This window comes from Limanda limanda, chromosome 11 (assembly GCF_963576545.1).
Source record: "Limanda limanda chromosome 11, fLimLim1.1, whole genome shotgun sequence".
NCBI classification, from domain to species: Eukaryota; Metazoa; Chordata; class Actinopteri; order Pleuronectiformes; family Pleuronectidae; genus Limanda; species Limanda limanda.
The window spans coordinates 23,282,138-23,309,802 of record NC_083646.1 but is presented as its reverse complement, the minus strand read 5'-3'; the positions used below and the strand labels follow the sequence as shown (position 1 = coordinate 23,309,802).

Sequence of the window (27,665 nt, the reverse complement as noted above, 5' to 3'; positions counted from 1 at the left end):
CAAAGAGTTTATCAATGAAACTGTAGAAAGAAGTTTCAGTAAATCAACTGAAGGTTGTCTATGTCTGCGTGTATATAAAGTCCCAGTATATATATCCCGCTGTTACTATAAATGGACAGGACAGGAGAGGTCTGCTTGGGGCAGACTACTGTGGTCAGGGGGAAGGTTACCGTCCCGCTAACTCACTCGGGTTGCTGACAATGCTTCTTAAAAGAACTCGGACTTTGGACACTGCTCGCTCTCAAAACACCCGTGAAATGTCGCAAACGTCATTTTAAGTCTCTGCGCGGATCCGTCGTGCGTTTGTCGGCACAACGCGAGGCTGCGTCAGACAGAGCGGCTCCGACCCCCGCCACGGGCACATGGTACAGTCCCGATCGCAGGGTGGGGAGCCGTGTGGGAGAGCAGCACAGATTCTGTCTAACGGAGAAGCACGGAAAGAGAAAACGGGCGAGAAACATGAGTCGCAATCGCCCCGGTGAAGGTTTCCACCACGAAGGAAGAACAAACCCCCCGTTCTACATCTGAAGAGCAGCAGAGGGGAGTAGGTGTGTGAGGACGGAAGAGCGGAAGCGGACGGAAGAAGAAGAACGGGCGCGTCAAGCAGCGAGCAGAGGCGTCTGACAGCAGAGCGCAGGAACTCCGCTGGATCGCTTTCTGTTGTTCTCTCCCCAGACCAGTTTTCAAGTTTGGCTCCGTCGCAGTTTGGACTTTGTTTGTGATTTAACTTCGGTGCGATCGCCTCGGAGTCGGAATCCCTCTTGGACCGAGTTGCTGTGGTAAACAGTGTCGGGAGTGTGGAAGTAGCCTGGAAGTGCAGGCCGTCAGCGGCTTGTCATGCCTGCCGCCCCCAACACGCTGAAGCGTTTGGCTCATGACCCTCGGGCCTGGATCTAAACTTTCTCAACCCGACCCCCCCCCGGCGGTAGCCCCGAGGACAACACGCGTGTAAGTGAGGTGAAGTGTTTGTAATGGTTCGTCCCGTCGGCCCGTGAGTGTGGAGATCCCCGCAGAGGAACTTTGTCTGGAGCTACACGTCTTTGTGAGATCAACACGTTGAAGCGGACTATTTTGTTTACATGTGTTCGCAGAACTGCTCGTTGTCCCAGATACAAACTGTACCGTGTCCGTGGATTACATTCTTGTTTGGCTACTGAAGGGCCCCTCGTCGCCCCGGTGTGGGCCGGCACCCCTCTGACCAGGTGGGCGGGTGAAGGGGAGCTGAGTGACCGCAGCACTCCCAGGCCTTGTGGAGCCACGGTCGCACAGGCTCGGTGACATTGCCAGTGCAGGGCCGTGTGTGTGTCACTGGATTAATCTGAGTGATAACATCACTCTACACCGCTCCACTCTGTCCAGTGACCAGTCCCCCCAGAAAGCGCCAGTAATTGGAGCTATTTTTAGTGTAAGGGATGGGGTAAAAGCAGGCAGCTGGAAACCCAACTCCCCTCCACCTCCTTCTTTTCCACCCCTTCTGTCACACTACCTCGCTCAGCCCACCTGGCAGTATGCTGGGCGAGCCTGGTTAGCACAGACTCAATTTACAGCTAGTGAATGATCTTCCAGACAAGTCGTCTGGGAGAATAACAAAGGTTGGATGAACTTCTTCTGCTGAATAATAAGAGATCTGTCAGGGCTATACTGACATGGACTCTTGGTAGCAGGATTCTAGCTGCACTGTGTTCCACTGGTTAGGACTTCACTGGACACAAACTTTTTCTGGAATACCACTTAGAAGATGTCTGAAGGACTATTAACTGTGAAGATTTGGTTGTACCTGCCCTGGACTAAGTGAACGTATCATAAGCAAAAAGAGTCTATGCCTTTACCCCTTGGACATTAAGCTCAAACTCATAAATAAGAGTATTCGCTTGTTAACCTTGAAGAAAAGCCTACCTTTGACTACCTAAAGCATCGGTCACCAGCGACCTGGAGTGGCACAAACCTCCAGCACACAGAAAGAATGCATGAAACTGCCGAAACCAACATAAGTAAAAGCTAACCTGACTAACCAAATATTATATTTCCCCCCACTCCCCATACCCACAGAGAAACAGAATATATATGTAGAATGAGAGATTATATCTTTAGTGTAACTCCACAGAAGACAGAGATTGCATCCTTTATATTTTTACTTCAGAGAGACAAGCTGCCTGTACACCAGTTGGTTGCCTTAGAAACCACAGTCACAAAAAAATTTACAAAAGAAATAAGCCAGAGAAGACGGTGCCTTTTGATTGGTTGGTCGGTTTCCCACCATTTCAAGATTCATTGATTTAGTTGGATGTAAACTGTTGAGGTGAACTCTGGGATTGAAAACACGCCTGATGACAGTTACCTGACCCCTTTCAAGTCCCACCCACACGTCAGAGTGTTTGATTGACATTTCCTTGCTGGATTGAACAATTGCCAAGCCTTTCTATGGTGATCACATCATCATCCGTGGAGGACAAGACTGTGCCCCCATGCAGGATGGTCCAGTCAGAACCCTGGATCGCCTCTGCCCTGCTTCGGAAGAACAAGAGTCAGTACACACACACAAACACACACTCAATGAAAAGAACAACTCTTTTCCTATTGTAGCCACATTTTTGTGTAATTCTGTTGCGGTGTGTTGATCGTTGATCATGCGTATGAAGATTCTTTTGCGCTTAAGAGAGTTCGGACACGTTTTAGTTAACAAGAAAGACATAACATTGGTTTTATATATGTCACTATGGTGTCATGCTGCTGTTTGTGACAGCATGTGTTGGCGTTGAATCGTGATTGCTCTGGGTCCGAATGGGAAGGGGGGGGCAACAGGAAGCACCATCATTGTCAGCTGGGGAGACTGTGAAAAACGAAGTTCTGCGAAAAAATATACTTTGAACTGTAGTGAATTTCCGTGGCCCTACAAAATGCAGCAAGTTGTCTGTCAGTCATGTGACCCTTGTTCATTAACCGCTGAGGTCCTTTTGTCGTCTATGCCTCTCACAAGTCTGACAGAATATATTCGGCTTGGTTTTATGGACTGTGAACACAAAACAGGGGGAAAACATAGTGTGTTTTATGAAAGGAGTTGATGGCCTGACATGAAACTGACCTTGAAAAATACTTGTTAATAATTATCATATAATCATCAGTCTATTTACATGTTAGTATTAACAAGTGCTGTAGAGCCTGAATTAGTTGCAACTTCTGTTGCAAACCTGTTAATGTTGTTTTAAAGGTGTAATAGCGCTCTCTTGCAGAAGTGTTTTATCTTTTGCTGAGTTACAAGACTCGGTGGCGCATGGCTGCAAATAATAAGGAATAGTTGTGTGTCAATATATTGGTTGTGGCCTTATGTTGGTGGGGCCATGTTGCAATTGTCCAACCATTATAGATTTATTGGGGAATGAAATTGTTAAATTTTTACAATACATTCCATGCACATTTTTTGTTGTTTATTTACATTTACACTGCACTTTATTAGGAACACCTACAGTAATCTGCTGCAGTCTAATCCAACTGTCTAGCAGTTAATCCCTCTTCAAGAAGGTTGTATGTTCAGTATATAGTGGGTTGAATGGAATGTATGATCATAATGGAGGATCTGGTTTGTGGTTCTGTTCAGCTGGGTTGTTTTTTGTTGACAGGTCCACTACATTAAAATAAAGAAGGGTAGGCACATCTCGCTATTTAATGTTATAAAACTCAACAGCAGTATAAACCTAATTCTCCAAAATGATAATCTATCTGAACCAACACCTCTGAAACAGTCCGAACACAATCTGAACTTTAGATGCTTCATGAAGGAAGATTTACTGCAGAGCTGCTGTAGCAGACTGCCTCAGTTTTAAGTAGGTGTTCATAATAAACTGAGAATTGAGTGTATATACAGTAAGTGAAAGGAATCCAGATAGTGATACAAAGGTTTTTATTGCCACACATTTAGGCTTTATCTCATCTGATAATGCTTTGATAGGCTTTGTCGATTATACTATAATATAATAATGCTCATGTGACTTTGGGTTACTGTGTCCCTGATTGTGTTTGTCCCCAAAAAATGGACATTAATTATTGATATCAGTCTGAGCTGCTTGTCTGTGTAGGAGCTTAGGTGCATTTAGAAATTGAGAGCACACATGACCTAAAAGCAAAGTTTGCGTGAGTTTGTGGCACAGGCTGTGAGCTATTCATCAAATTAAGGCTGAAAAACGTAACTCAAACCCATGATTTGTGGACGTACTGGTTGGAATGCAAGGATATAGATTAACATTTCACACTTGAATCCCTTCTGTTTTTTTCTGGGCTTTAAGATGACTTTTATTCTGGACTAACTGATTCTGTGGATTCCCCCCATAGTCCCAGAGTGGGATCCCTCACGTCCAGGCTCAGTTTTAACATCCAGCTGGGAATTAAATTTGAGCCCTGGCATTTTGCAGCTTGCTTGTTCAGCTTCCCCTACCTGCTCACAGTGGCTCACTCATTTCCTTCCCTTCCTTCTTGTTTATCAGTTTATTCAGTTTTGTGTTATGTTGTTTGATTCAGCTTGTAACATTGTTACTCTGATAAGACAGTTGGAAAACTAAAGTTAAATTTGACCATAGATTTTAACATTTTTCTCATCATTTGAAACAGTGAAGTAGTGTTACAAATTATCATCAGGATCTATGCAGTTCAACTGTTTGAAATATGATAAAGATGAATAACAGCACAGTGTCAGGAACCCCCTGTAGATTGTGCCTTATGACTCTATGTTACCTGTGGTGCTTAATGGTAAGACTCACTCAATTGTTTTATTATCTTAAATCTGCCAATTGTGTCGTCTCACCTTCATCATGATGCAATCCTCCACACTCAGGAATCAAACTGAAGCAACACAGAGGTTTGGTTGTTGGACTTGTTGCCTACAGGTTCAGTGTCAGATGTAGCCCCATACAGCTGCTATGTGTTCCATATCTTGTGTGTCAAGGAAGAGTCAGAAGAAAATGAAGGTGGATGAATTTCTTTTTTTACCTTTCTGTGCTGTTTTTGATCATTTGAATGAATGTTTTTCACCTCTCATCTGTCTCTTAAAAGGTCCTTGTTCACTGTTTACGACAGTATCTGCTGAGTTCTTTACATCATTGCTTGGAAAATCTTCTGGATATCTTTACCCTAATATGGAGGTCCTGCCCTCTGGTCACCTATGGCAATATATCATGTTTGCTTGTTTAGTTTTAAAGTAATCTAGGGTTTGAGCGTAAAACCACAGGGATCAGGACTTAGAAAATTCTGAAACTCTTTTTAGAGACTCTCTCACATGCCCATTTTTCTCAGTACACTGTGAATTACTTGTTAATAAAAAGAAAAACTTAAGCCCCTGCTTATGTTAGAGGGTTGAGCTTCCAGAACTGTATCCAGAGCTAAGAGGTGTCACCACCTCAAACTTTTAGGCATATTTACACGGACGGCTTGCTACAAGGCGTCATGGTCAGAGTTCTTGCCAAATTTCAGATGTTTAAACCCTGTACAAGCTCTGGTAGAGGTCTTCGTCTGGTTCAGACTCAGGATCTAAACTGAGAAGCCCTAACTTTGTCTCCAAGGCCCAGAGGCTCAACCTAAACCTTACTTAACTTACCAATGTTCTACATCTCTTTATATTAGTCTCTTCATGTGAAGCACTTGAAACAGTTCTTTGTAAATGAAGATGTGAACACCTGATTGGTGTTATTATTGTCCGGTATTCACTCCAGGACAGATTTACCCTCTGTTGGATGTTTGCTTCTGTGATAGTGACTGGTTAATGCTGTCTGTCAGCGGCTGTGCAGTGAGTGATTGTTCCTTTCTGCCGTGCCCCCTGCCAGCACTGTAAGTTTCATCACTCGGTATGTTACTGTGTGTTACTGCACTGCTGTTAAGGTATTGTTTTGCTGGCCCGGGGAGAACATTACAGTGTCTTATTGGAGAAAAGAAGGTGAGAATAGTTATTTCACAGTGGGATATCTGTATGTTATCTCTCCTGCTGCCACCTGGTTTTAAAGAGGCACCTTACTGGTCAGTAGTTGCCTGGTCGCTGGAACTTTTTGTAATAATCTCCAGTGATGATGCAGACAGGTTCATCTGTCTGTATCATTATCATTTGAGATTTGATTTGAACCCTAATCACCCATTTGCAGGCAGCAGGCTTAGCCTTACTTCATCATGCCAGCTGTCCATTCCCCCCATTTATCCAACTGTGTATTCTACATCAGTCTGGTGATCTCTGTATATGTGCTTATCTGTATTAATGACCGCTTTTTTTTTGATACTTGTATACACACGATTGTCTCAAGGCCCAACCCCAGTGTATTTACTGTAGACCCACAGCAATATGCTGTATTCAGTTTCAAATCCAAAGCCAAGATACCCCACTCCCTATTGTAATGAACCTTCTCAAACCCTAGTTCACAGTGTCATATAATATAGGAATAATAATATCAACATGGCTACACGCACATTCAACAGTTAACTGTATAGTTTAATAGAACTTTTTCATAAAATTTCTTAAAACCCTGAATTCTCATTCAAGCATCACATTCTTAAAACAATCAAACATTTCTGTTGCTAACAAGTGGCCAAACATCACTTCTCCTCATCTGAGATTTGGACTCAGTCTTGTAATTGTCATAAGGGAGGGCAACAAGTAGTTGATTTTTTAAATTTTATTTCAACTGTACCACTAAAATGCATCACTGGAGCAGTTTTCAAGTCAAGATTGTCACTAGCAAACCGTGGTCAGGCAGTTTGTGTAGAGCAGGGTCAGTCTGCTGAATAACCATTGGGACTTGGTGAAGGTTGTGTCATTGAAATGAACTTGGTTTTGGTAATAATAGTGTTTCTAATATTTAACCCACCACATTTCTATCAATAAGGCTAGACTTACTTTTAGCAACTTTCCTTTATCATTCAATAGCAATGCAAATTGACTTCCTCCACATAGTCTGTAAAGTTGAATTCACACCCTCAAACTATTTAAAACAAAACATTAATTGAAGTTGTTTTATTGTATGTTAAATATTATTTTATAAGGCACATTGTTCTTAGCTAGATGTGCCTAATAAACTGAGTGTGTTGATGTTGTCCGCCAGTATCCTACATACTGTATATTGGTGTCAGCACATAGGCTAGTCAATAGGTAATTAAACATGTTTTCTTGATGTTTTCATTTTGTTGGACAAAGAAAACAAAACATTTCAACAAATTTTGTTGACATTGTCTGCTGGTTTTGCATAAGTTACATTTGAATAATTGTTTTGTGATCTAGCATACAGCACCATATTCTACACAATGAAGCTTTAATAAGTTCAGGTGATGTCTACACATTTAAACCACATTATTGTGAAAGTGCCCTGCACTGCTGTAATGCCCCTCCCACCACGACACACCTGGTTAGGGTGGTCTCTTTGAATAGGCCAGCATCCATCAGCAAGTCCTCCTCCTCCTCCACCTGGCTTGGATGCAGGTTGGCAATGGCCTGACTCAGGTGAACTGGCATTGCTGCAGTGTTAATTTCGTTGACGATAACGATAACGAAAAATATTTGTTAACGCCCCTTTCCCATGACTAAGACGAGACGAAGACATAACGAAATGGATCTTTGAAAATAAAAACTATGACGAAATCTATTTTAATTTTCGTTAACGAGACGAGACGAAACGAAAATGTTGGCGGTTGACTAAGTCACAACAATTTTTAAAAACATAATCGTATCAGGCCGTCATGAAGTACCCGGAGCGGCGAGTCTGTGTGTGTGTGCGTGTGTGTGTGTGTGTCTGTCAGACAGAGCACCGGTCCCGAGGCTCCGCCCCCGCGCACTTGCTCAGAGAGACAGTGAGATCAGAGCTCGTTCATGTGAAGCAGGCCGGTCACTGACTCCCCGGCTGCTTCTTAACTATGGAAACAGTGAAAACACAGAGTTTCTCTGGTCTCAGCTGCGCTGAGATCAGCGCCGCAGCTTCTGGATCAGAGCAGAGGCTGCAGTTGGTTTCTACCGAGCTTCAGTTTCCTCCTCCGGTCTGATCTGCTTTCACTTTTTGTTTTCACATTTCGCCAACGCCAACTAAAATATATAGGCTGCAGCTATATGTTTTTATTTATTTCAAAATAGGGTACTTCTTATTTCATACATTTCCCACAAATATGGGGATGACTCAAATAACCCTACATAGTTCTGCGTTTAATTTATTTCAAAGTAGGCCTACACTTGCCTGTGTATTTTCTTCTCCTCTTCATAAGCATTTGGTGTTTCCCTTTGTTGTAACAGGTAAAAATAAATAAAATGTCAACAGTTTTCTTTATTGTTGTTCTATAATTTCATAAATGCAATAATCTACAGATTAGTATAGTATAACTTTATATAATATTTTATCAGCTTTGTTATCAAATATGTTTTGCGGCTCCAGACAAATTTTATTTGGGGGAAGAGGGGGCAAAATGGCTCTTTTGATAATAAAGGTTGCCGACCCTTGCTATAGACCTATAGGAGGGACATCTAATGGACAACCTAAGTACTGCAAGTAGACTAGTACGCAGTTGTAGACACAACACAGGGGGTCCCTGGACCTGAGAAGGGAAGATAAGGAGTTTAATGTGGCTATTAAATGTGACTAAAACTAGACTAAAATGTAATTTGTTTTCGTCGACTAAAACTAGACTAAAATGTAATTTGTTTTCGTCGACTAAAACTAGACTAAAACTAAGAAGGATAAAAATGACTAAAACTAGACTAAAACTAATATGCATTTTCGTCAAAAGACTAAGACTAAGACTAAATCAAAAATAGCTGCCAAAATTAACACTGCATTGCTGCCAGGAAGCAAAATTACTTCAGGGGTATTGACATTTAAACATTATTTGATCGCTCACCAGTTTCAGCTGTGCAAATGAGATGGTGTCATTTCTTCTGTTTGTTTGGGCTTTAAAGTTATTTAAGAACACTGGCTGCTGGTAGAGTGGAACCTTTAACTTAACACATATCTAACAGTTTTTGATATGGCATTGTATGTACAGTATGTGATGTATATAAATATGAATGTTAGTACCAACAGAATACTCCTGGCCCAATACACTGATACATGTACTTACAGTTAACCTGTGGATTATAAATCTAATCTGATCTTTCCTCACCACCACCACTATTTAATATTGATCCTGATGTCACCTGCATTGGATGTGTAACGCTGTGTATATAGATGAATATTGTGCAGTTCTTCATTACTTCAGTGTGTACATGTAAGTTTTTAATCTTTAACACAAACTGCCAACTCTGCAGTATTAATTGTAACCTAATGGTGTTTGACTGCTCAGATACTGATTCAGTCAAACTTCTTCTTTAAGAGGATGTTGCATATTCATGGTTACATTTAAAATGTTTGAATTCACACAGTTTGTTACCTCATTACACAACTATATTACATCTTTTTGTGTTTGCAGTTATGCATTTTAGTCTTTGCATATTTTAGGTCGAAGCTTAATGTTTCTGTGCATGCGAGTATTCTAGGTCATTGGGGATATAGTGTTTACATGGAACACGAGAAACCTGGTTGCTTAGTAAACGCATGTATGTGACGTGTTATCGTGTCATAATGTCTGAAACATTGTGGTAAGATCCGATTGGCTTATGCTTAAAATGGTTCAATGCTGCTGTTGAAGTGTTTGTGTCTGGTCGCACCACTTAGTTTTAAAAAGCAGCCTCGGTGTCGCTGTCCCGCCGATACATGCACTTGAACAATTGTGTAGGTCTCAGATCTCAATCAGGACATTTCATCCGTTCCTAAAGCCTCAAATAAGTAATTCAAATTAAAGATTTGGCCCGTGTCCTGTCAACTAACATGGAGGGTGAGTGCTTTATGACTTGAACTGCACCCTGCCACCATTGGGTGATCATGAAGTTTTGGCTTCACTTTTGGTGAGCTGTCATGTCTTACATCTTTTTATATAGTGTATGGTCCAGAGTGGAAGTTGAGTTCATTGGGTTCAAACGGGGGATGAAGCACTTCTGTCCAGTTGCCATCTGTCTTAGATGTGTGTTGTTTTTGGGCTGGATGGTAACAGAGAGGCCAGCAACTGTCCCTGATGGACAGACTGACTGAGTCATTGGTCTGCCCCATTGGACAGGTGGGCGAGTGTTTCCTCATTGGCTGTTACTCATTCAAAATGAGCATTTGGGGTTGTTTACAGTTGCTGTTTCCATCTAAGCACATTTGCCTCTAGATTTACTAACTTTTTAGACAACTTTAAAGAATTTCAAAAAAGCACCCAAATCTCCGGCCTTTTTGTACAAACCTTAGCCACTTGTTGTAGAAGACAGTCAGCAGTATTGTTGTGGGAGTGCGATGTCAGTCCTCACCTTCATGGGTATCTCTCTCTCTCTTTGTCTCATTCAACTGACCACACAGCAGGTGACATGACGCTAAACAAGCTCTTAACTTTCTCCTGGAATGATCAGAGTACATGTAAATACAGCTGAAATCCCAGCACAGATGTTTCTTTAACTTATGTGTCTGGGGATTTCTGACAATGCTGCTGTTACAGATCAGGATTTTGGCAGAGCAGAGCAATGACTGCTGAGGAACATGTCATCTTAATGGGCCATGTTTCAGTCACTGTTTTATACTTTTTCTGTTGTCAGACACAGAAAACAGTCTAAATGTTTCACAGTTTCGTTGGGAATCTATGCGTATTATAATACTGTATATGTGAGCACAGGAAGGTGAAAGTAGCTGAGACTTGGCAGGATTTAAATACAACACCATGACATGAAGAATATTTAAGAATATATTACATTTAGCTTGTTATAACTTAGTTTTCACTTTTATTCAAATGCTTGACTTCCGCATATACTGTATGCTATTATATTCTCAGTTAACAATGTTTTGGTTCTGTTCATATCCAAAATTCTTTGGACTCTTTGACTCTGGTTTAAACAGATTTGTGGTTACAAGCTAGGGTAGGATATCTTTGAGGATGCATTTTTTGAGAAACTGGTGCTAAATGGATACTCTTAACACAATGCGGCTGCCTAAATTCTGCCAGAAACTATACTTTTCTTTAAAAATAATACAAAAAGTCTATAAGTTGATAAGCAGCATTTTTATTGCTAAGGCAAATTTTGAAGATGAAATTTAACATATTAACTGTAGTATAGTTATACTTAAGTTAAATATATATGCAGTGCTTATTACAGATCCAAAATGATCATCATTTGTTTCCAAACAGTCGGGGCAAAGGACGCCCACACATGTGTCTCCCTTAGCTTTATAATGTTTCCCGTGTGATTCAAAATCGGCACTATGTTTGTTGTGTCCCTCCCTTACTTTTCTCGGTTTTCTGGCGGATTGCGAACAACAAGGTGCAAACCCCCACCAGTTCTACAAACTCCCGGTACCGAGCAGCAGCAGCCAGTTTCCCGGTTCTCGGGTATTGCTCGGATATTTGCTTCACGTTCTGGATTTCGAATCATTTTGCGTGAAATACGGCCGTGTAACTTTAGGCAATTTGTTATCATGTCGACTCGAGTTTGAGGTAGCTATCATGCCAGAGCTATGTAGAGAGTCTGTTGACACCAGATTTAAGTATAATGTTAACTAGACATGTGTTTGTTTATGTTGCCTGTAAGCAGTGCGAATATTTCAGTGCATAGCCGAGGCAAGGAAATGAGTCACTGAAATCTGCGTTGTGATTCAGTAAGGTAGCTATTGCCCGTGTAGAAACCGGTACATGGTTGGTACCCGATTTATTTTCCTTACCCTAGAACACGCTGGGGGTGAAGAGACCATTCCTCAAGGCCGTGTTGCACAACTGTTGTTTCACAGATGTATTTCATCATCTAGGAACTTGTGAGCAGAAAGTGTTAGATTCTGATTGCACTGTGTGTTGATGTGCTGCCTGGAGTGACTCCTCACTATTGCCCTTAATATTGTTACATCATTGTTCATCAACACAACACTGATTACGAGATGAAACAGTCTGCAGGAAAAGAAAAGATGTCTCTTGTGGAGACCTATTGAGCAGTCATTGAAGGCAAGTCATGAAGGAGGGAAGAAAGGAGTGAAGAATGGAGGGATGTATAAATGATAGATGGATAAAGAGGAGCAGAATCAGATGTAGAGAGGTTTTTCAGAAAGCAGGAAGGATGATGAAGGAAAGGGGGAGGAGAACACGGCTGGTAGGGTGGGTTGGGTTGCTAGGGGAGAGTATGTCAGACTGCTGCTGAGAGCCAGGCCTGCTATTGGAAGCTACTTGCTTAGCAGGAGAGAGGCGGAAGAGGAGAGAGAGAAGTAGCTAATGAGTATTGTAGGGTGGTTGCTGAGACAGCACTGGGTTTATTTATAGAGTGCTGGCCAGCCAGCCCTTAGATACCAACAGCGAATCAGCTGACAGAGAAAGAGGGGGCCCCAACCAATGGCAGCACAAGAAGGGGGATGCCAGATTGAGGAAGTGCTGTGAGTGCCTCTCGGTCTCTTAAAGAGACGGTGCAGATTTCTCAGTACTAGGCAGATATTCTCCCTCTCCAGCAGTGTCATGTCTGTAAGCAGGCCAGGACCCAGAGCACCACAACAGTCCCAGTGACTGTGATTGGATTACTTTCTCTACCTCATCACACAACAGAACAAAGTACAAACATGCAGTGCAACACAGAGGTTCAAAGCTGTTCTCAAACATCCTCATTTAGCCACAGAGCTCTATTTAGAATCTCAGGGAGCCATTTGGAAAAATATGTAAAGTGCTGAATAGAGCTGTCTACACCATGTATGGAAGATAATCGTGGTGAGGAACCTATAATTACAAAGGTTATTCTTACATCTTCACTGAGAGTGTCTGCCCTGAATTATGTTTTACTAGCATAAAAATAGACCTAATTTGGCCCCCCTGAAATCTCTCTTACTTTGACGAGAACAGAGAGCAGTGGCACCGCTCACAGAGGGCAGGAGCTCTGCATTACTGACTGGCTTTTGTTCATCTAAACCTATGTAAATCTAAGGTTGTCCATCTAATAGCCTTTTCCCAAAGGCACTGTATAGCCTGCTTTAGCTGCTCCGACCTCAATATTGTCAGCGTGCTTGGTATCCGGGCCAGTCCACACTGGAATCCTAAACCAAGCTGTTTCTTGCACTAAACTGACAGGCTCTTCATCTGTGGTCATGCAAGGGAATGGATAGAAAACTGGCTCTTGGTCACATCTCAGTATCGCAGCTTGCACCTGAATCTCTGTGGTTTGGAGACAAGTTTGTACTTTTTGTTCTTACTTTGAGAAAACTGTTTTCTGGTGTGTTCTTCTCTTCTCTCTTTTTGATATTGCATCTATTACTATTGCACTGCAAACATTTTTTTTCCTGCTCTCCTACTTCACAGTGAAATCCATAGACATACATATATAGATTTAATACTGGTATGACAACTCTGCTTCTGTTTTACATAATTCTTCCCAACATGGATGCTGATGTTGCATTTATACAAGCCCAGTCATTTGTTTCTTACATGCAACAAAACAGTATTGTTCACATCCGTCCTTATGCTATAAGTTTCTTTCATTACGGTGCCTATCCAGCTGAGGAAAACCTATTGTTAACAATAATGGAGCTTTGCAATCATTTAAGTGAGCGTGATACAGGTGTCAACAGTGATTCATTTGCACGTACACATTTTTAGGTTCTCCTAGGAGGTAAGGGAAGAGTAATGTTTGCTTGCTCTTTTGTTTTTGTCTGAGTCAGCCTCTTTTGGAAACGTGCCTGTTAGTCTACAGAACTGAGCACTGGTGACCCTTGGACCCTTGGTTTCAGTAACTTCAGACAAGCTCCTCCCGTAGCTGTGGATCCGATCTGGGTTCAGGAGTAGTTCTTGACCAATCTCCTTACAGAGCTGCTGCAGCTCAGGCTTGTTGCCATGTCTTGTGTGAACATATGCTTCTCTGTTGGAGTAAGGTCTAGACTCTTTACTCCCAGCAGTTGGATTTTCCTTGGCCGAGGTTGTTCTGTTGTAGATTCACTTTGGTATTTGCATTTGCCTCTGCAACAACATCTTCTACTGATCTTCCACTTGTGTTAATGTATTTTCTCCTTGATGATGCTGAGCTGTCCAGGCAGAGCTAGCAGATACAGACATCAGGATGTCCCCTCCATTGTACTTCACCATTCTAGTGTTGGTCTACCCTTCCACTTTTACTTTATACATAGTGCTGCATTTTCCTCTCAAACAACCCCCCTCAGCTTCATCAGTGCACAACACATTTAAACAATTGCTTTGCGGAGAGTCAAGCTCCTATTTGACAAACTTTAGGTGCACTGGTGGTTTTTAGAGAGGAGCAGCTTCCTCTGCTGTGTCCTGCTCCATGGCGTGTGTGGTTGACTCATGAACAGAGATTCTGCTTTGTGCCTTTGGAGTTATCTTTGCTGGATGAACACTTCTAGTAATTTGTAATCTTTTCAAACTTAATGCAGATCAACAACTCTTCGCCCTATGTCGTCTGAGATCTCTTTCCTGTGACACCTATTTCTGCCAAACTCAAAACGTTTCAGTGGTTTTTTTTTATCGGTTATCGCTGCTCTAACGCACAACCTCAGTCTGCATTCATTGACTGGACTCTAGGCTTTCTGAGTCCCAACTCCACTGAGCTCCCCATGGTAGCAGCTGATGGAGCACGTTGAACTGGCCCGCCACATTTGCAAAGCAAAACGTTTAGTGCAGGTTGCAGTTTTATTATTAAATGATGAGTCTTAGTTTGAATCCATTATGTGACAAGATTGCTGAAATGTAATGTTCATGTTAGTAGCCCACAACAGGCAACATATTAAAACACTAAAGCATTGAGTAGATTGTTTTTTTAGTTTAGCCTCTGAATCCAGGTGAGTGTGAACTGCGTGTTAAAACACAACTATAGTTTACTGTCAACATGAAGAGATTGTCAGCAGTCAAACATCATTGCAAGTAAATGGTGTCCCTAATAATTAATTAAATAAATGCAGTTCAATCGAAGGGAAGTTAGTTGCCTAAAAGAGTAGAGAGGTTTGTGGACTGCAGCTTTGTTTAGTTCCCCACTGTAAATGGAAGTTTGAGTATAGATTTTTACTTGTACAAACCTGGCAAGTCAGTAAATCCTCCATCTGATCCTGCTGTCTCTTCAATGTGAGGGTAAAGACTTAAGGAACAACCCCAAAACATTTCAAGATTAATTTGCTAATTTGTGAATTTAACCAATTTTTGTTTAACTCCCAGATAGGTTTGTCTGTTTGTCTGACTTACCAGTACTTAAGTAGAGAGCACTGACAGGTAGACACCATAGTTGGTACATATCAGCTCTTCAATGATCAGATTTAAAGGTGTTTATCAGACTTATTCATGTTGTTTTGAAGATTAAAAACTGGATACATTATTTACAGGTGATTTAAGTAATAGAAATATTAATATTTTTATCATCCTCAAAAATCAAGTATCTATTGGGATCTAGCTTGAAATAAGTGTGTAAATCTAAAAGTTCTCTTGTGCATCTTTGCAATTGTCCATTTTCTGCAGTTGGATATGGTATTTTGTACAATATAAATGGGCAATATGGAAAGCCATAATCAATGTATTTGATTGTGTTGTGATGTACCTTTGGTTTATGGCGCAAAAGCTGATAAGCAGTAGGTGCGTTGTACCAAAGATGGAGGCAGAGAGGTGGATTACAATGTTGGAGATTCCCTCTCTGATCATCTCTCTCTCTCTCTCCGTCCCTCTCCCTCTCTCTCTTCTCAGGTGTAAGCAGCTCAGGATGTCCGCCCACCTCCTCCTCCTCCTCCTCCTCCTCCTCCTCCTCCTCCACTGCCCAGGGCTTCTCCCTCGCTGAGCCAGCCATGACCAGCCAGCACACACATACACACCCCACCTTCAGCTCCATCCACTCCATGGCCGAGCAGCAGCAGGTAACACACGCACACACACACACACACACACACACAGCTTTGGCATAGGAACTGATGTGTTGTTCACCAGTTGATGGTATAGATTTCCCCTAAAGATGTAAAGTGCAGTCTTATGTTAGTGTCTAAGGCCTTAAACAAACAAACTGTAACTCGTCAATACCCACATGTTCTATTATTATAATGTAAAATATCCATAAACTGGTAAAAGTCCAAACTGAATATAAAAATTTGGCGCCAACATATCAATAATCATATCTCATGAGTCCGGAGTAAGATATATTTCTGTATTGATATTGTGTCCCGCCAATACCTAAGCTGAGGATCTGAGCAGCAAAAGTTGAATAAAGTTAGCATTTAATTCCTGTTTACTAGATATGTGCTCGCTATCGTTGTAGGTATTCTATCGTCATTTGTTTATTTCTGTAGATATGAATTAGAAAATGCACCCATTACACAAATGCTTTGAAGTTAGAAGTCACAAGTTTTGTTGATTGCCATGGTAATCACGACCAACATCAGTATGCAAATGCCCCACCCACACCATGTCCCTCTACACGGAAATACTTATGGTGCTTTCAGGCAGTGAGCAGTCGCCTCAGGCAACGCCAGTGTTCTGTAGTTTGAACCGGCAGCAGCAAAGTGCACTATAGCTGCAGTGGCTCCAATCCATGTCCAGTCCTAACAGCCTTTACACCACAGACTGCTGCTATCCAATAGGTTATAGGTTCAAGGGCACTGTAGCAACACAACTAGCTTTGCTAACTAGTTAAGGTTGCTTATTGCCTCAGTCTGTATAATTACTGACTGTATTGGAACAACACATGTCAGTTGCGCGCTGGTAAGGAAGTGTAAAAGTCAGTGAAGTCGCAGTAAAATCAGCCGCTGTATCGTTGCCGTATCGGCCGTTTCTGTGGTCGCCGTGGCCACAAGATGAGCCACCAGTTGAATTCCGATTTACAAGCATGGCAGGCGCCCTCCCTCTGCCAGCTGCTACCTCAGTCACCTCTTCCTGGGAAAGCTACTGATGCATAGTTCAGGAGAAAAGCAACTCAGATCCAGGAAGAGTTATGCTGGTTTTTATTCTGGCTGCAGAGAACTTACAGAGCAACTTTTTATCCTCTCAAACATAATCCACAGGTCATGGGAATTTGTTGATCACATGTCATCCGTGGATTTGGAAAAGGTTCATAATTGTGTTTCCAGGTTACTGTGGGAGGTGCAATAACTTTTTTCAAGTTGTTTGGGTTGAGTCAAGAATAGCTTTTGACTCCAACAAGGTTGCTTCATCTTACATCTTTGGTTTACGGCACACTACATTGCCTGTGTACCACAAATACAAACAACACCTCAGCTCCTTGTATTTGTCCTGCATCCGTGCCTCTGCAGCCTAAACTCCCCTGCTGAAAGAACGAAGCTGCTTCCTCACACCAGTGGAGCAGATTGAAGTAAATGTGATAAACACAGCTAAATTAGAGGAATTTCCTTGTTTGTGTATGCTCAGTAAAGTTGGCCATTAGCTGACAACACAAGCCAACATCTTCACTTTTGCTATGGTCAGACTGGAAATTTAAATCAAATTCTTGAGTGTAACCAAAAGATGGGCAGCACGTGAATGCGAGCAGCAGTTAACAATGAGGTACAGTGAAGACTGATACACGTTGCCAATGATTGATTCAAATAACCAAACAATTAAAAAAGGGACACTACACTAAAATACTTGTACTTGTTGTAAACATATAGTCAACAGCACATGATTTAACATTACTGGAAAAAAGTTGTTACAGAAAAATGTTATATCGTAATAATAATGTCAAGTGTTAAAAAAAATGACCCTTAAGCAGTAACAATAACTAGTTGATTAATGCAGTAAGAATTTTTATTTGCATTCTTCATGAAAGGAGGTGGAATATCTCATTGATTACTCAATTAATATTAGCCCATGTTAAACAGTATGTATGTCTTTGGTATCTGATTTAAATGTTGAGAGGTATTTGTTTTTGTCTTTTACAATGTGGCACACACTGGTGCTAACGTTAGTTGGAATTGATTGTCGTGAACAAATGTAAGTATTAATAAATCGTCACTAATGGAAATGTTGCTGTTCTCTGTAGGTGCTGTCTGATATGACCATACTCCAGCGGAGGATCCCCCCTAGTTTCAGAGACCCTGCCAGCGCCCCACTGAGGAAACTCTCTGTTGACCTCATCAAAACTTACAAGCACATCAATGAGGTAACACACACACACACACCGTTTTATGTGTTGTCATTTGTCTTTATTTGTTTGAATTACTCTTTCACCACCACCAGGGGGTTTATGGTTGGGGAACAACTGAACCAAACAGACCTGAAGGTGCTTTTCAACACAAAGTGTCCATGCTTCTGTCAGGGTTCTATTTAACTGTTATTGGCTTCGTGAGATCTTAGAAATGATGGTCTAAGAAGACCATGACTTTAGACACTTTAGTTTGTCCATTGAAGGATTTTTGGAAGAGAGTTATATCCGTGTAGCTCAAGTCATACCTTATCATACAACTAGTGTATTTAATGTTCAAGGTAATAAAGCATTACATTTATTTGAAAGAATGTGTGATGTGCAAAAAAACACTCCAAACATTCTCATGGCGGCAGAGGTGTGTGTAAGGTGACCATTGAACCTGTGCAAGAGTGGCCACTGGTGTGAACATAAGGAGACTCTGCTTTACACCAGGGACTAACAGCTGCAATGACCACAGGTGTGACAGTGAACGTGTCACAACATCTGTGAATGTCAGAAGGCTCAGCTGAGAGAGACTACAAAAACAAATGTTACACATTTTGATAAGGAATTTTCATTTACAAATAGATTTCCATACTCTGTATCGATAGAATGAAGTGCTCACCCGCACTACAATTAGAAGAACAAGTTAAGTAACCAATTAGTGTTAATTGAATAAAGATGTTTTAGTTTTCTGTGCTGTGAACTTGTTCTGTGCTTTGATCCACAGGTGTACTATACTAAGAAGAAGCGGCGGGCCCAGCAGGTCCCCCCAGAGGACAGCAGCACCAAGAAGGAGAGAAAAGTCTACAACGATGGCTATGATGACGACAACTATGACTATATTGTGAAAAATGGAGAGAAGTGGCTGGACCGCTATGAGATAGACTCGCTGATCGGGAAGGGCTCCTTCGGACAGGTATGGACGACAAAAGAACAGGAATTGATCACCCCATATATGAGCACATGAAGAAAAACATGAAGAAAATGAAAAACTGCGAGTATATGTTTGTATCATGACGTGATGTAAATGCTGGTGATGTCTGTCTGCAGGTGGTGAAGGCCTATGACCACCATGAGCAGGAATGGGTTGCCATAAAGATCATTAAGAACAAAAAGGCATTTCTAAACCAGGCACAGATTGAACTGCGCCTGCTGGAGCTCATGAACAAGCATGACACTGAGATGAAATATTACATAGGTAAGATGGACAAGACTCCAACACACATTACAGTGAAGTGGGTGTAGGTGGCGCTCTGGTTGCAATAAACTGGTTGTCTGCATATACGTTTGTTCACACTGGGGTTTGAATTAAGTTTAAAGAAAATAATTTTTGGGTTGTTCTCATGGTACATGCATTGTAGTCCCACTCATTCTGGCAGCACATGAGCTGCAAGGCATGAAGCATCTGTGAAGTGTTATAAGATGTCTGTCACAGATGCACTTCTGTTTCTATAAATGTGTCAATCCACATGACTCTGACAGAGTATCACTGACAGTCACATCACACTATTATCATTCTTCAGTAGACATTAGTAAACTGCAAACTGCCAGTCCAAAAATACATTGAAATTGTCGAGCTCAAAAATAAAGTTTAAAGTTAATTTCGATGGTGGTCCTCAATAAAAAGGGAGAAGTATAATGGGATGTCCACACAGGTGGTGTTAGGGCTCGGTCCATTTTCATGTGTTTTACACTGCACAGCGTTTCATGAGTCAGTCTTAAAGTGCTTCAAAAACAAAAGCCCAATACTGTGAGTGGCTCAGTGTGGACAGATCTACAATAAGCAGTAAAATATGTCACCTATATTTATCACCATCACTCTGAGATTCATCAAAGATTCATTATGGGAACAAAACCCATGTCTTGAGAAAATAAAGAGAACTCCCAACGTGACTTCTGATATTTAACTCTGTGAAACTTGTTGTATAATACACAGCCTATGAAGTGAAAAAAGGGTCAAAGTTCAATCTTAGTGTTGGAGACAGACATTTGTCCAAATAAGAATAGTAACTCAAGGTCCACTTACTGTTGATGACTAATGTCACAGTCTTCATCAGCGTTGGAATTTGCATCCAAAAGTTAGAAAATTGATAGAGGTCCTGTTAATGTTGATGTCAAGTTCTCACTGTCACTGTTTATGTTAACCTTCCTTCTTTTTTCCCATCTGTCTATGTCTGTCATCTTGTCCCTGTGTGTGTGTGTGCCTGTGTGTGTGTGTCTGTGTGTGTGCGTGCGTGTGCAGTCCACCTGAAGCGTCACTTTATGTTTAGGAACCATCTCTGTTTGGTGTTTGAGCTGCTGAGCTACAACCTGTACGATCTGCTGAGGAACACCAACTTCAGAGGAGTCTCCCTCAACCTCACCAGGAAATTTGCACAGCAGCTCTGTACAGGTGGGAGCATGGAAACACCGACATGAGGCTCATGGTTTTTTTTTGTTTGTTGTTGAGATCTGCCCCCAAGTGGCAAAAAGAAAAATTACAGTTTTAATACATAATCACAACAGCACAGAAAAATATTTTAGGTCAGATGCCATTCAGTAAGACAGAGGAAAAAATGTAGGAATTAATTATACAGTGGTCTCTGAGAGCACTTTCTTATTCACTTTAATGGCAAAATGATGTCAGAGTTTTGAACTTCAGTATGATGAAAGAAGATCTTCGACAGTTACCTTTTCCCATTCCATGTGGGTTTTCATTACTTATGTAAATTAATTGAGTTTTATTGCAGCTGCAATTCAAAATATTATATCTACAGTATGTATCATATCAAAAGAGGTTGGGTTATAAGTATTGTTTACACCCACTAATACAATAAGTTTCCAGTCACATTAAACAGTGTAAAAACGGTGGTCCTAATTAGGAAAATAAGAGACATGTCTGTTTTTGGTCACAGCATTATTATTCCTGGCCACTCCGGAGCTGTCAATCATTCACTGCGACCTGAAACCGGAGAACATCCTGCTGTGTAACCCCAAGAGATCTGCCATCAAGATAGTCGACTTTGGATCCTCCTGCCAGCTCGGACAGAGGGTGAATTCACGCACATACACATCCGCACACCTTCCTATGTCTGTCAAATACTATTTAACATTTCGTCATTTTGGTTTTGATGCTAGGTGACTTAAAGTACGATATCATACACATTTTGTAGTTACAGTACAGTTCTAGTTGCAACAAGTAGGAGGAAATAACTTGGAGGTGAATTGATCTGAATCTACTGAATGTTACCTCTTCTTTAGTCGAATAATAGTAGATGGGTCGGCAACGATTCAGAACATTAACCAATTGTGCAAAAACACTAAAGATTTGCTCACAACGGGATCTGATTCCTTTCCTTGTATATTATTGTGAAGTGAATTCGTTTAAGTTTAAACTATAAATAAGAAAAAACAACACACCCTGATATTTTGGGCCATGGGAGACATGGCAGGCATTTTTTATTTTAATCTGCTATCTTATAGACAAAACAAATAAACGATTAACTGACAGTGTGCAGATGAACTGATAAGTTAGTGCTTTGTCCCTAATCTCCTGCCCCTCCTCTCTCGTCCTGCTTCTAGATCTATCAGTACATCCAGAGCAGGTTCTACCGCTCTCCTGAGGTTCTGTTGGGAATGCCGTATGACCTGGCCATCGACATGTGGTCTCTGGGATGCATCCTGGTGGAGATGCACACAGGAGAGCCTCTCTTCAGTGGCTCCAATGAGGTAAAAGGAACATTGCTATAAAGCACGAGTCAGGCTAGAGATGATTTAGTATTATCCATGTTAACATGTGATTCAATATGTTCTCAGGCTGTAGTTTGCTTGTACAGGAAGTGAAGAATGTGTTTTCCCATTAGCAACTGATATATATTTTATATTTAAACAATATAGATTATTTTCCTTGTTGGTTTAGATTTAATAATTAGTGAACATGTATTCAGGATGCAGGATATTTGTTTTGCAGTATGTCACAACCATAATCCACATGTTCTGAACGTACACAATACAAATACTAATTGTGTGTGTGTTTGTGTGCGTGCAGGTTGACCAGATGAATAAGATTGTGGAGGTTCTGGGGGTCCCACCCAGCCACATGCTAGATGCAGCTCCTAAAGCCAGGAAGTATTTTGACAAGCTCTCAGATGGTCTGTGGACAGTGAAGAAGAACAAGGACATCAAGAAGGTATTTGATTTCAGTCCCATTTCTTATGTAATTGTAAACAGCAGACAGAAGAGTTACACTTTTAAAATGCAGAAACACTGGTGGTTTGCATGAGAAGGACTGAAGTCTTTGTGGACTTAGTGTCTGCTCCAGCTCAATGGGGCTCCAATGCCAAGTCCAAGTGAGAGTGAAAAGTACCTCAGTGAAAAGTTCTTGGGAAAGCAGTCAAATGTAACTAAAGACTTTAAATCCCAGATGTAAATACTTTATTAGAGCCACCTCTGCAAGACGTAGATCATAGTTTTCACTGGGAACTGTTTTCTCCTGACGGAAATCAATGACCAATGACAGTATAGATGGCTGTGCAGGAAATGTTGAAGTGCACTTGTGTGTGTTTTAGAGCAGCAAGTCCTTCACCACTTGTCTATTCTGTTTGATTTAATGGAGGATCCTAAGTTCATGTTTGACTTTACTGAAATATTTGTGTGTTTTCCAGGAGTATAAGCCCCCAGCCACGCGGCGTCTCCATGAGATTTTGGGTGTGGAGACTGGGGGCCCAGGGGGGAGAAGGGCAGGGGAGCCAGGACACGCCCCCTGTGACTACCTGAAGTTTAAAGGTAAACCAGCGCTAGTGTGGAGGACACTGGATTCGATGACCAAACATTATTAGAACATATTTATATTTTCCAGATGTATTAATGTTGATGTACAGCCAACATTTCACTTATACATTCCAATACAAATGACAATGAAAGGAATATCTGGACTTGAACATCCATGCACATGACAGACATTTAAAAAAACTTGCAGTTGGCAGGCTGTGTTACAGCCATCGACCTCTTTTCTGTTTGCTGTGGGGACAAAAAGATCCTTTCCAAAAGTGAAGAATTAAAAGTAGTTCATGTATTTTACAACCAAATGCAGTTGCCCTTGATTCAACCTCTCTTAGCTAAACATGACCTGGAAGACTGAAATGGTACCAGGGTAATTTATTTTGGTGAATTCGACTACATTAAACATAGTGGATTATTGTTTGTGCACCAATGCAATACATGTTTGGCTAACATGGGGGTGGTGGTCAGTAGGTGAGGCAGCAATCCAGCTCCCTCCTGTTTCCTTGTAGCTACTACAAAATATTATCCTCTTCCTCTTCCAGACCTGATCCTGCGTATGTTGGACTACGACCCTAAGAGCCGTATCACGCCATTCTACGCCCTGCAGCACAATTTCTTCAAGAAGACGACAGATGAAGGAACCAACACCAGTTCATCTACATCCACCTCTCCTGCCATGGACCACTCCCATTCAACCTCCACTACTAGCTCTGTTTCTAGCTCTGGTAAAATACACAGCACCTGCTCCACACACTCTTGAATCCTCCATCTGCAGTTTCACACCAGGCTATCCTTTATCTCAGTTGTCCTACTCAGTAGAGGAGATAAGTCTTGATAAAGAACAGGTTGTCCTGGATTTTAGTATTATTAATTAACCCGCTAAGGAGCAAAAAAGGAGTTGGGCTCTTTAAGTGTCCTAGGTGCTATGAAAAGGGAAAATGGAGGGAAATAGGTCTCCTCCAGCTGTGTTAGTCCAGTGAAGTAGCTGAGAAGACATGCAGATACCCGGCTGCTGCCTGCTGACCACTGAAAACCGGTGGTTCAGAATGAGAGGATTCCCTTTACCTCAAGGAGGGAGTCAGCTTACCTGTTGCTGTAGAAGACCACAAACAGCCAGTGCACACCTGAATGGACTGAACCCTTTATGGTGTCCAGGATCCTGTGATTCTAGACAAATGCCATGTGGGTGAACTGAAAAGGTTTCCTTCATCATGTTTTGAAGTAAGATGACTTGTTTTATAAACAGATCTTAGTGCGACACCAGAGGGAAAGAGTGAAGCTGAGGTGAAGTGCTGCTGGACTTCCCTTTAGCTGTGTCTCAGTTCAGGGGCTGCATCCTTCAGAGGACGTGGTCCACATGGCCCATGAAGACCCCCTCCTTCGGGGGCCGTTTAGACCGTGAAGGCCAAACCATAATGAGACAGTCTGGTTCATAGAGGCCTTCAATAATCAGCATCCCCAGCTCGTTCTGCCACCGAAGTTGAACACGATGATACATACATACAAGGTTTATGACTGAAGGGCATGAGTTCTGGGACAGGTTGGGCCAGGAAGGGTCCATCTGTTCAAGCCTTCGTTTCTCAGAGGCGGAAATAAGGATTTGTCGGCTGCATTTAGAGGAGCCCTTCAAATGGGACAGTCTAGTTCTAGTCTAATTGCCACTGTGACACAATCTGCCTTGAGCGCCCCCTCCTAAGGATGCAGCAGCTGAATTGAGGGACAGCTTTTGACATCAGTAACAGGAACACACATCAGTCAGACTATTCTACTTCAAGTTCTGTTTGTAATAAGTCAGTGTAAATCAGAATAGGGCAGTACTACAGGTGGAAAGTTTTTTTTTCTTTGGTCCAGACAAAGTGAAACAAGAAGCAGGTATGAGAACCCTCTCGAGAGGAATCCTAATAAAAGCATCTGTGATTTATCCACACATGTAATCCTGTTTCAAAGAGTGTTTAAAAGTCACATCAGATGATTTCATGAATTTCTGTCAGAGCTGCCAACCTCAGTATGAGTTTAATGTTTCTCTCTTTCATCGACAGGTGGCTCCAGTGGTTCTTCCAATGACAACCGCAACTACCGCTACAGTAACCGCTACTACAACTCTGCTGTTACACATTCAGACTATGAGATGACCAGCCCTCAGGTATAAGCAACACTGCATCACTGTTTAACACAACACCTCTTCAAGTGACATCTTACATCCCAATCCCATTCCACCCACTTGACCTGTGATTTGGACCTGCTCATGAAGCTTCTTTACGTTCCTCTGTCAGAGCAGGACTCTAAATGTGTTTCATCTCTGTGTTTTACTCTCGACTCTCCCCCACCAGGCTCCCTCCCAGCAGCAGATGAGGATGTGGCCAGGCAGTGATGGTGGAGGTGGGGGTCAGGACCCAGCATACACCCAGTTGCTGCTCCACAAGCCGGCTGCCTCCCAGCAACACCAGCGCCACTTCCTGGATGCGCCCCACCACCCCCACCCAACTTACTCCCACCACGGAAACGGTGGGCGTGGCCTGCGGCAGGGCGGACAGACAGGCATCGGAGGAGGGGGGGGCCAGCAGGGATCCTCGCCCCAGATGAGTGACAGCATGGATGTGGGCGTGTCCCTAGGGCTGCACCACCTGGGTGCGGTGTCTTCCATGGAGGCCTCTCAATTTGGCTCTGCCTCCCTGCCCCTCGCTCTGCCAATTGGACTGTCTGCCTTCCGGACTCGGACGGCCCCCACCGCCCCAGGGCCACAAGCCCCAACCCCTGAGGACTACTACCCTGCCTCCAACAACAATAACCCCGCTGCGGGGGGCAGAGGGAGGCCGGACTCAGACGAGGGGCCAGCCAATTCTTGATAAAACCTGAACCATGCCCTAAAGCCATACAATTTTAACTACAACTACTACAACTACACACATACAGCCAGAGTTCAGAGACAAAGAGGTGAACTTTGTGCTGAAGGAGACAGTTTGTACTGCATGAGAGGAGGAGGAGGAAGGAGGAGGAGGATGCTGGGAAAACTCTCCTTTTATCCTGTTTTAGTTTGTTGTCTTTTGTTGCAACTGTAATTGGAAAGGAATGATTGTGACAAGTTTGTTTTTATTAATATTATTATTGTTGTTTAATATTTGATTTTTCTCGGGTTTGAGGAGTTGTGTGTTCTACTTGGTTGTTGTTTAAGCCTGGAGAGGAGGAGGAGGATGAAGAGGAAAGAGAGAGGAGCCATGCTTTTCCATTTTACTCCACATGGTGGCTGTAAGTGGACAGAGAGCACATGTTCATGTTCAAACCGGTTAGTTATGACATAATTATATTTGCAGCTCTTAGAGACGAGCAGTCTTAACACACACAGACAAACACACACATGTATACAGTGTGTATATATATATATGTATTATGTACGTATACACACACTGCTGCATCAAGAAGACAGAAGCTGGTTTCAAGGGTAGAAAACACCAACATATGTGTGATTCAGGACTCATGGATTCTCTCTCGTGTCTGTGTTAAACTCACTTTTTCTTTGAGTTTGTGTCCTCCCTCTGTCGCTCCCAGCCTGGTTGTCACAGAGTACGGAGAGAGGGAGGGAGGTGGAGGGAGGAGAAGGTGACAGGACACTGATGCCGTGCTGGTGCTCATAGGGATCTCCTTCTCCTCCTCATCCTCCTCTTCTCCCCGCTCTCTTCTTCATCTCCTCCTCCTCCTGTTGTGTTTCTCCTCCAGACAGCTCCTCCTCTCTGTGCTGCTAATCACCATGACAACTGGTCCGGATTGCTGCTAAAGATCCAACACAGATCAATTAAAGAAATAAAAAGAAATAGAAACAGAAATAAAAAAAAAAAACTTTTTAACCCTTCTGCTTAAGAGAAAAGGATAAAGTAAGAACCACTGCATCTCAATGTATTTATTACTATTTAACAAGAAAAAACAAACTGAAAGTAACCCTTTTTTCTGCTCTTCTTTGTTTGGTTGCCTTCTTTCTGCAGGTGAGCTCTGATTGGCTATTGTAACAGTGACAGTAACTGGTGACATGGGAATGCCACCGGTTGTGGGGGCTGGGTGGAGGGGAGGGGTTGGGGCAAAATAAAGTTGGATATATAATAAGAATAAAGAGTATACTTTTGCACACCAAAGTCAAACAAACATCAGATCTCCGCTTTTCTTCCTACTAATATGACCTTGTGTGTGGTCAGGATGAAGCTCTGATGCTTGGCCTCTCTCCACCCACGCTCAGCCATGGACACCTAATGTGTTCGTTATTAGATAAAAGAATGGGACGTGAAATAATCATATGAATAAATACACACGTGATATGTCACACAACCATTGGTAGACAGCCAATCAAAAGCTAGTGTTTGACCGAGACAGATGAACAAAGGATGGGGAAAAAACACAAAGAATTTGGAAAACAATGTAAAGCAAGAAATAACATGACTAATTGATTTTTTTATTTTTATTATTATTATTCATATGACTGTTTTTCCCTCATTTGGTCTTATTTACTACTGAAAACTTTTGGTCAAATACAACAGTGGTCTAAGATGTTAATGTTAATTAAAAACGAAGTGGTAGTGGTCACACTTTTAAAGCAATGGTTCTTTAATCTCAGATTTCTGTATGACATGTTCAGTTCAGTGGGAAACAGGAGCATCCCATTCACCTTCAGAATAAAGAGACAGATTCGTCTTTACAGCTACAAGACTCCAGCAGCACAGCTCATCTTACTGGTGGAGGAACAATGAGCCTGGTGCAGAAGATACAAATTACATCT

General features: G+C 42.0%; 1 protein-coding gene across 1 annotated transcript; it reads left to right on the top strand.

Moving 5' to 3' along the window:
• The first annotated feature begins 394 nt into the window (after positions 1–394).
• Positions 395–26,953, top strand: dyrk1b (dual-specificity tyrosine-(Y)-phosphorylation regulated kinase 1B). The gene is made up of 13 exons (XM_061080927.1): positions 395–2,524; positions 15,718–15,884; positions 17,996–18,115; positions 18,870–19,058; positions 19,193–19,340; positions 20,385–20,534; positions 21,037–21,173; positions 21,704–21,850; positions 22,170–22,310; positions 22,786–22,906; positions 23,446–23,628; positions 24,943–25,046; positions 25,234–26,953. The coding sequence occupies exons 1-13, from the start codon at positions 2,422–2,424 to the stop codon at positions 25,747–25,749; spliced, it is 2,226 nt and encodes a 741-aa protein (XP_060936910.1). The 5' UTR covers positions 395–2,421; the 3' UTR covers positions 25,750–26,953.
• Positions 26,954–27,665: the final 712 nt, after the last annotated feature.

Bases quoted from the DNA above. Each gene is read 5' to 3' on its own strand.
- dyrk1b (XM_061080927.1), top strand. From the start codon at position 2,422: ATGGTGATCACATCATCATCCGTGGAGGACAAGACTGTGCCCCCATGC. The intron at 15,885-17,995 runs GTAACACACGCA...TGTTCTCTGTAG, and splicing joins CCATGGCCGAGCAGCAGCAG to GTGCTGTCTGATATGACCAT. The intron at 21,174-21,703 runs GTGAATTCACGC...TCCTGCTTCTAG, and splicing joins CCTGCCAGCTCGGACAGAGG to ATCTATCAGTACATCCAGAG.